Genomic DNA, 10,749 nt, shown 5'->3' with positions numbered 1-10,749 from the left:
TGAGTGAGTTAGTGAGTTTTAGTTTTACGCCGCTTTTAACAATATTCCTGCAATATCACGGCGGGGGAAATGGGCTTCACACATTGTGCCGACGTGGGGAGCCGAACCCGGGTCTTCGGAGTGACGAGCGAAGACAAGCAACAGATCAAACAGAAGGATTATCCACCAAGAACCATAATCCTGGATATGTTTTCTTGTGTTTTTGATCTGTTGAGTAAGCTTCAGTCTGCCTAATGTAACAACAATGCCTCCTAGATATGTACATATGTGTAGCTTAGTGCCTAAAAGGAGCTGTGTAAACACTTCACTAAGCTATCTGAAAAACTTTCGCGTTGTATGGCCAAACACTGGCGTGAAAAGGGATATTAAGCTGCCCTCTAGGCCACTAGGGAGAGACGCCAGGGGGATAAAGGTGTATATTTGGGGAATTATTAGGGATCTATTTCATAACATTGACATTTCTGAGATTTCTCTTCGAATACTGCACAACAGCACAACTTCAGAGTCAGGGAAGTGACTGAGTTGGGTTTTACTCCGCTTTTAGCAATATTCCAGCAATATCATGGTCGAGGACACCAGAAATGGACATCATAGCTTGGACCCATGAGGGGAATCGAATGTCTCACCGCTGATTAGACCATTGCCAGTAAAACTCAGTGATGAGACATTCATAAATGGATCGATGAAAAGTCAATGGTGAACCATTTAAAGTCGGATCACAAAATATCAGTGATGAGACATTTATAAATGGACCGATGAAACGTCAATGGTGAACCATTTATAGTTGGGTCACAGAAAATCAGTGATGAGACATTTATAAATGCACCGATGAAATCGCTTGTGATATTGCTTGAATGTTGCTAAAAGCGGCGTAAAACCAAACTGACTGACTAGACCGAGGTATGAAGACATGAAGTTTACGATTTACGATACTCATTGGTATGTAATGACCTGTCTGGAAGTTTACCTGGTGCAGCTGTAAAAATCCAACTTTTGATTTGTCTGTTTCTCGTCTCCTGTTGCCAAGATATCAGGTTTAATATTTTTCTTTTTTTGCGTACATCGTCTTCCGTTAACTTCCATCTTGTGTATCATTTTAATTCTCTCCCATCTCTCTGTCTCTCCCACTCTCCCCTCCTCACAAAATAATTAACAGTATTAGTGACATCACTCTAAAGTTTACGTATCATAGGATCACGATGGTTCATCCCGTGGAAAAGCAAGAGATCCAAACAAATTCATGCGATAAAATAGGTTGAATCAAAATTCAAGTACAAAACATTATATGTGATAGTATATGCGCATGTAAAACTACCGAAGATGTGGAACGAGCGAAGTTATTGTGGAGGATCAGAGCAACGTCTAGCAGTTTCGCGTCAACTGTTGCTCAAGTCTTGGAGAGAAATGAACCTGTACTTGCCCACTGAGATAATTCAAGTCGTATATGGCCTTAGAACAACTGACTGCAATTAACGTGTCACATAGGAAAATAACGCTGTCCCTAAAGCGCCGTTGCATAATTTCAGCACAATGCATTAAAAGATACGGACAGAGACCGCGTCCCTGCTGCACTCCAGTCCTAATCTTTATTGGTGACGCTGACGCCCGTGCTTCACTTGAATGCTACTCTCAAACAATACATCTTCCTCTAAACTTGCTCATGGCTGCATGAAACCCTCACGAAGCCATTACAAATCTTTGTTATCCTCTCCGATTCACCGCAGCTACGACCTACTCTACAACATTGAATAATTATAAACGATCTATTGTGTATGTCCTATTGTCGTCGATCGTGGGGTATTCAATGAAGCAGCACACAGAGGGACATTTGAGTTTGCTTTGTATGGGAATTCGGATGGAGGAATGTAGTTAAATTTCTGGAATTACAAATGACGAGTGTATTATCCCAGCAGGGTCCTTGGCCATTGACGACCACGCTGGACGGGTATTACTGAGGGTGAATGAAATGTTTTGACGTGTTTGTTTTACTAACAATGGTTATTGCATGACCAACTTGAAACCAGGCCTGAGCGAGCAGATCAGCTTGATAACGTTTGTCTGGCTACGTTTGGTTTAATATGCTGGTTAAAGCTGCATGTTTATCGGATATGGCCAAAGGGACCGTCTCAAAAAGCGATATTGTGTGTGATAATGCAAACTGCTGTGGCGGTGTAATGTAGCGTTTTAATCTTAACATTTAAAGTTCGTAGGAAGGAAAAAATGAAAAGAAAAAAGTCGTCCGTGTGATCTAGTCATGCAGTCGGTTTCAACAGCATGTTGATGGGTTTACATAATACCACGACTGAAGAGAGGGCGAATGTAAACAGCAGTGTTGTGTGTACATGTGCTGTATACATTTTATGCATTGATATTTTATCAGAATTATGGCACTTCAGTGAATGATTGTACGGATTTGCACACTCCCTTCTCCTTCTTCTTCTTTGTATGTACATAGTTGTATGTTTATTATATTTCCATATTTTATATGCACTATGTGACACTTTTGTGCCTGTGATTTGTGAATTTGGGTAATGTGGTGATTGAAACCTTTCTGCTGGGGAACCACGTTCGAAATCGATTGTCAATGTCACAGGTAAAGGTAATAATGCTTCTTCACCAATAGTATCTATACTGCTATATTGGGAATCGAACCCAGACTTCTGCCGGTACCACGAGCAATTTAATCACTAGATTACCCGCTGTCGTTTTTCGGATAAAGTAAGACAACTGGATATGTCATGTTTGGCAATAAACGTGCACAGGCAGAAATCGCAGGTTTTTGTTACCAAAACATTTTCTTCGGGCACGAATTTCATACAATTACTTTTGAGTAGCAAAAGTTTTTATACATATGTATTATTTTCCTTGATAAAGTAAAATTAACGAAACACTACTAATATATGTAAACAGAAATGCGACACTGTTCTAATTATGATTTTCCAGTGTAAACGTTCACACATTTTGCTTCATTAGGCAAATAGTTCTAAACCCTTTAAAAGCAAACACGTAAGTCACGATCCCATCGAGCTGAATCAATAAGTCAAACATGGGTTTGAAACGGTCATTACTGTCAGCCCAGACGCAAACAATACGTTAGTAAATATATATCCGTTATAACAACACTGCTACAAGCAGTTTTAGCACCTGGACATGTCAGATCAGACCCCTATGGTGAACTCTCGCCTTAGAATGAATCCCGTGTTTAAGTAAGAGCTCGACACATTAAATAGACCCTAATTAACTAACGGGATAAGGGTATTCCTATTGTGAGGGGATTATGTACGTGTTCGTTCAAGGTGTAATTAGCTTACGCATTGTCGTAATGGTCGAGGCTGCACCAATCAGATTACAGTTTCATTATCCGTTGTCATGCACATAACAGTAAAAGGGTATTCTAGCGGTAAAGGGATTTCATATTTGACTTACTCGGTTACATGGGATATTTTCGTTGTATACTGAGGTAAGTACCAGTATTTATAGAACGTTTTAAACGCTTTTGTGGGTACACACCGCCATACTGACAGTCTCTTTTAAGATGTTTTTACGAAGTACCTATTAATACGACGAACTATCAGGAACGTACCAGTTTCACCCCGATATGTCGAACTTACGGTTCACTCGAAAATGAAATGTTTATTGCTTCTTTGTACATCGAATGCGTCGAATCTGATTGGGCTGTGTTATTATACCATCCGAAGCACTCTTCCAGTACAAGGTACTCAGGGAAGACCCAAAACTCATCGGTATTCAAAGTATTGTAGAAGGTATTCGACACAACGATTGAGATGCATGTCTAGGTCCGTACGTGCGAAGGTATATTTGGTGTTTGTACTATCCCAGGCTAAACAGCACGTAATATGTCATCGACAGTCGTTTCGTATCTGGAGTATATATCAACGATGATCGCTATTCATCAATAATATATTTCAACGATAATCTGTATGACTATAACATTGCCCTGCCAAGTAAGCATTATTAGTTATAAAGTTCACAAAAGCCCTGGAGAATATGTGGCCTTATTTGTTGGAATTTTTCTAACTGATTATAGATTGACATCGTCACCCTCAACCACCGCAGGCACTGGACCACAAGCCATCACGCACACACTGCCGCTGAAATGCGTGCAAGCGTTATCGTTCTCATCGAAATTACAGAATATATTGTTCTCTTAAATATAATGACGATATTTGATATTTTCACACATTATCAAATTCCGAATTTTCCCAGCACGAAAGTTTCTCACATGAAATCATAACGGTACGATCAGTCTAGATTCCATAGTGACAGAATACGTTACATATAGTGCATTGTAGGGGTAAAAAGAAATAAGTTTGACATACGCATTTAAAATTCCTTCCAGCTGACATTTTAAGAAATAAGAAAAAACCCCCCAACTTACCACCAGTATTTCAACACAAACATTCATTTACTGAAAAGGACGTCTTTCTTTCACTGTACCACCAACGCAGGCAATGTTAGCAGATTGTTGTTGTCAAAATAACTTTCAAGTAGCAGTATTAGTTATGATTATAAGTAATAGTATGCAGTATGATTAGCTTTACAACTCTCGCGGTCTCAGCAAAATTTGTATGCGTCATTTATGAATACATCGAGCCTTTTGAAAGTGGTCAAATGTACCAGGCGTTAGTTTTAGGACCCCACTTTCTCAGAGAAGAATACGTTCTGTTAGTTTTGCTCCGTTGAGTCCATTCTGGGATTCGAACCAACATCGTCAGAGTCAGGCAACTAATTTGATGTCGGTGGTCCCAGATATGAAAATAGATGCTACATGTGTCAAATAGATTGTAATGATGATTTGATTTTGAGATAGCAATTCTGAAAATTGTCTGTTTTAACGATACATATTAAAATATTTTCAAAAGGGACAGTGAAACTTTTTCTATTTTTGCCAGCTTTGATGTTCATAAAAGTAAGCCAGTTGCAACTTAACATGTAAACCAAACCTTTCCATCTGCTTGGTACTTCAATCTCTGGGAACCTCAATGAAAATTCTACAAATTGAGGACAACCAAAATCTAAGCAAAATATTAACTCGTAGTAAAACCCCACGGGGGGTTCACCTATGAGTACCAGAATCTGGTCAGATAGTGTCTCCCACTATTACATAGGTTTGACTGTCTTGTTGCGATGGTTACGGTCAATATTCATATCCTTAGAAGAAATACGTGAATATATTACCGTAAGATACAATACATACGCTGTCTTCACAAATACGAAATAAGGGTCTATGTATATATAAGTAAATGAAGAGGTGAATTAATATTTGTGTAGTGATACTGCATCGTCTTGAAATAGATGCTGCTGCTGCTGCTGCTGCTGCTGCTGCTGCTGCTGCTGATGATGATGATGATGATGGTGTTGGTGGTGGTGGTGTTGGTGGTGGTGGTGTTGGTGGTGGTGGTGACGCGATGATGATGTAATATAAATATTGACTCCACTGATTGCCACAATGCAATACATGCGAATATAGAAAAAAATAGAACATTTTTTATAAATTAATCAGACACAGTGAACAGAGTTTCAAACCTAGTTTTAGCCAGAACACGTTAATTGAACTGTCACGCAAGAAAGCATCACATGATGTCATCCATCACGTGACAAACCCGTTAGGTCTTGCGCTCCTATAACAATTGATCCCAACACAGAGAATATATGTATCAAGGTATCCCGCGACAAACCCGTCCCGCGAAGTCGTCACGCAATAAATAATGTTTGTAACAACCCGACCCCCATAAACTTCTCACACCGCCGTCCATTAGCAAGTCCTCAGCGCCTCATTTTCACACGGTGTAATATGGAACGGTTCCTTTCATGCATTGTGCGGTGTTCGGCTAGTTTTCGCACCTCTTGTCCAGCAAACATCGATCCGTCGGTAACGGGGGCATTGCACGACTTTCATGTTTCATGACTTTCATGAGCTTTTAGCACAGCGGTGTTGTCACTGTTGCTGACCATTACGTGAACAATAGTCCGAAAACAATTGCACCGTTGCTATGGAAACCGTCAACTGACTAATTGTTGATCACGCATCGTGGACGACAGTCTCGTATAAAGACAGTACGTGATTTAATGCCACATATCCCAAGAAAGGGTAGAAGATACAGGGTAAGGAGTATTTGGTGATATAAGAGGTAAAGGGTGAAATGATAAAATACCATAGTAGAGGTATGATTAGCCGTTGCTCCGAGGCTGAACTGAATGCTGGGCCCATGGATGTATAGTAATTCTATCCTTTAAAGACTCGAGTCTAGATTATACAGATACTACGTATACAGGATGGCATATATACAAGATTTGTAGCTATTGATTTACTATTAAGGCTGCGATGCAAATGATAAATTGACTGGAGCTTCAATACGAAGAATGGTACGTTGATGTTTGACGTCTTTGTGACATTAGATGTAACATGGTCAATGATTATTCCTGTTGTTCCATAGTAGAATTTCACCATTCTATACTCTGACATCTGTGGGAACGTTGCGTTATGCCTTTATGAAATAATCGTGGGAATAATTGTTTACCTCACATTATACTTGCATTCTGACCTGTCTTGATAACATCATCTGCTGGTGTTGCAATCAATGTAACGACATTACCTCCTTTGGCATAATAGTTTTAGGACAATATGGTCCTGTTCACGTGTGAACAAAATTTTACGTAATTATTCAACTACAGTTCTCACTGAAGTGTACTGGCAAAAGCGGAAACATATATACATGTCTTGTAGCAGCTGAAAATGAAACAAACAAGGCATATTTTATTATAGATAACTTATTTCATACAAACGTCATGGTTCTTTGATTTTTCTGCCGCATACCGCTTTGGTAACCTCGGTACGTTTAGCTATATCCAGTTTTCCAACGTATGTCATATGTATTTTTAGTAATTTTTAACTTTGATATGCACTTCACTTTGTTTACAGGCTACATCCTAAATCACGATGTCCTGCTACTCCCAGCATTGCTCTTTTGGTCCGCTGGACAGAATGACTGGACAGAGCCCTGGTCAGTACCGAGCTGCATACCACAAAACCCCTACTAAGCGAAAATATGAAGAAGTAGATACTGATGAATATGGCAGTGTTATAGATCATGGGTATTATTCTCCAAGTCCCGTGTACAGCCATGGACCTCAAAACATGAGTGACTGTGGACGATGTTGTCAAGACGACGCTGGCGTTGGTTCACGCCGTCCACCAAGAGATCAGTTTACCGGATACGTATGGCAGCCCCATCAATCCACCTTAGTAGGTTTATTCAATACATTATGCTAATTACATGTGTAAATATTTATATTCATACATTATTTTATTGTTATATTTCATATCAAGTTCTCTTTAAATTATTAGCTCTGCTTGAAGTTAATAATGCAGCGATACCACAGACGAACTCAAATCGTTTGTAATGGTCGTATTACTCCCTTGGATTGGAATCAATAAAATATTCTATCTAATGTCAACGGATATTCGTCCATATCTAGCAAACCTTGTTAGTTCTGAGCCCAGTAAAAGTAACTGAAGAAAAGTGACCATCTTAACTTATACGTTACATTACTACGTGTTACCAGGACAACTCTGCATGCGTTCACTGGAAAAGGTAACCTACAGCTGATGGTGGACGTATGAAGATATCTTGTTGATTTCTGTTTATCGGCTAATTGCTCGATTGTCTGATCCATGATGCTGAATGCAGCGGTCAACCAAAGAAACGCACTTTTCAGAATGATATACATTAGTTTGATTTTTTTCCTTTCTAGAGAAACATTTGCGAGACTACTCCGGCTAAGGCTGCATGTTGCCAACGTCGCCGATGCTATACCGACACAAAGCACCTGGAAAACACTCACCATCTGTCTCGTTGTACTGTGCCGTGGACGTGTCTAAAATCAAGGAAAAGATTATGTTTCGATTCTTCAAATCATGAGCGACAGAGTGATTCATCATCAGAATTCAAATTCACTCATGTGAGAGACTTGCGTTATGATATGGAATCATTGGATGTTAGAGCCACGCCTAAATCGGAATTTTTCTTCAACGTGAATAATGAAGGGCCAAGAATACAGCCTTGTTTTACCCCTGTACATCAAGCAACAGCAGGTGGACAGCTGCCTCTTTGTAACAGTCCGTTGCAGACATTAGAATCTGGTATGTATACGACTATTTCCTCTCTGTATGGGCCACATCACTGATTGCCTTACTTAAAACTGGTCAACTTCGTTAAGTGTTGAGGTTATTCTAATGAAACATTAATATGTTTCTTGCTTAGATTGTTGCGTTCTTGCCATGTCCACTGATTTAGTTTGGCACATCCTTAACTTTGTAGCGTTAGGTTTTGCATTTCCAGATCTAGTTTAAATATATGGTACTCCTTGGTGGTCGTCAGGAGAATAGTTAAAGGGTGTATTTTAGTTTATGTTACGCCGTCAGTCACATTACATAGCTGTCTGATAATATGTTCCTATTTGACATGTAATGGGAACGATCTATCCATTAGCCTACTGTTGGTGCATACTTTCCATATACTCTGATTACTGTGGATGGCGTATGGAGGAGTACACAAAAACATTAATGACGATCACAAAGTCACTATTTGCGACAGTCGTAGCTCTGATGCTACGTTGGTGATTTGGATATCATAGTTGTATTTTTGGACTTTTTTCCGCCGAGTAAGATTCCGATAACATTCTTAAAGTTTTGTGTATGTTCTCGTTAGGTTGCCTATTCTTTAGAGTCAAGACGTCTGTATCACATAGACGTATACTTTCGTTTCAGGCACATCAACCCACCAAAGACAACGCATTCACGGAAATCTACAAACGGCATCTCAATCCACCACCAACAGCAGATCATGCAAGTGTGCTGACCTCCAGCAGGGGTTCGTTACGCTTGCAGCTAACGCTTTCATCAACCTCAGAAGGAAAGATTCATCGGCAGAGAGTTTTCAGCAGTTTAAAACAGAAATTGACAGAACAAACGAGTTCCTCAAACAGACCCTTGAAATGCTAACAACTTTCCAAGATCTGTGTGGACATTAAAGTGCACAGCGGTTGTTAATGATACACTGCACCTAATAAATTAGACAATCAATGCATTTCAACACATGCATAGAATCCAGTAATGGGATATCAAAGCGAATCTGTGATAATGAACAGTGCATACTTTTGGATATTTGAAGAGAATCTGTGATTCAGTGATAGTACTTTTCAGCTGTCACAATGAATAGTCTATTCTTAACAATGTGAAATTATTTGTTCATTGATGTAGACAGTTAGTTTATTTATGAAAGAAAGAAACTGGCCACTGGGTTTTCAAATATTCCAAAATATGAATATATTCATAAATGAAAGCGAATCTGTGATAGAGATCTCCGAACACAACGTTCTTACTGTCACGTCTCAGAGCGAATTTGTGATGCATATATCTGTGCACACATTTTACTTTCGCACATGTCAAAGCGAATCTGTGATTCTAAGTCTGTGAACAAGGCAGTTCCTGTTCACAAATCAAAGCAAATCCGTAGTATACGTAGTTTGTATGGTGCTCGTAAAGGAATTTTATTTGCGAAATAAACATATTTGTTTATATTTTGATTGCTTTCTTGTCATATTCAGGATTTAATAGGAATACAATATTCAGGAGTTATTACGAGTACAATATTCGGGATTCAATAGGAACACAATATCCAAGATTTATTTAATATTCAGGAGTTGTTAGGCGCACAATATTCATGATTTAATAGGAACACAATATTCCATATCTATTTAATACACAATATTCAGGATTTAATAGGAATACAATATTCAGGATATAATGGAAATACAGTATTCAGGAGTTATTAGGAACACAATATTCAGGAGTCATTAGGAGTACAATATTCAGGGGTCATTAGGAGTACAATATTCAGGAGTCATTAGGAGTACAATATTCAGGATTTAATAGAAGTACAATACTCAGGATTTAATAGGAATACAATATTCAAAAACACAACATTCGGGATTTAATAGGAACACAATATTCCAGATTTATTTAATATTCAGGAGTTGTTAGGCGCACAATATTCATGATTTAATAGGAATGTAATATTCAGGAGTTATTAGGAACACAAACTTCAGGATTTTTTTAAAACACAATATTCAGGATTTTTAGGAATACAATATTCAGGATTTAATAGAAGTACAATACTCAGGATTTAATAGGAATACAATATTCAAAAACACAACATTCGGGATTTAATAGGAACACACAATTCAAGATTTATTTAAAACAGAATATTCAGGATTTAATAGGAATAGAATATTCAAGATTTATTTTAAACACAATATTCAGGATTTAATAAGAAGACAATATTCAGGAATTATTATGAAGACAATATTCAGGATTTATTAGGAACACAATATTCAGGAGTTATTAGGAACACAATACACAAAGAAAACTTTACGCGTGTGTCTACTTTGACTCTCAGTGTTACTACCATGCACGTTTCGCTGTTACGAAATCTTTGGTATGGATGTTTTTATTATTATTATTCTATTTTTGTTGTGCAGCAAATCACATAATGTCATTCAGCATAAAGGTTTACGGAATAATTCATGTAGTGTCATGCTTCAATATATTAGGTTTCATTCAAACGGATAACTGAATAGAACAAACAACTTAAGGCAACTATTCAAATAGTTGACAAATTCATTGTAGTTACAATTGGAGTACACTGTGGCTTAAGTTTGTTATAA

General features: G+C 38.3%; 1 protein-coding gene across 1 annotated transcript; it reads left to right on the top strand.

Moving 5' to 3' along the window:
* The first annotated feature begins 6,961 nt into the window (after positions 1 to 6,961).
* LOC137260477 (uncharacterized) lies at positions 6,962 to 9,071 on the top strand. The gene is made up of 3 exons (XM_067798143.1): positions 6,962 to 7,267; positions 7,777 to 8,164; positions 8,792 to 9,071. The coding sequence occupies exons 1-3, from the start codon at positions 6,962 to 6,964 to the stop codon at positions 9,052 to 9,054; spliced, it is 957 nt and encodes a 318-aa protein (XP_067654244.1). The 3' UTR covers positions 9,055 to 9,071.
* Positions 9,072 to 10,749: the final 1,678 nt, after the last annotated feature.

Source organism: Haliotis asinina, chromosome 13 (genome assembly GCF_037392515.1).
Source record: "Haliotis asinina isolate JCU_RB_2024 chromosome 13, JCU_Hal_asi_v2, whole genome shotgun sequence".
NCBI classification, from domain to species: Eukaryota; Metazoa; Mollusca; class Gastropoda; order Lepetellida; family Haliotidae; genus Haliotis; species Haliotis asinina.
The sequence above is the reverse complement of the archived record's forward strand: the minus strand, read 5'-3'. Positions and strand labels throughout refer to the sequence as shown.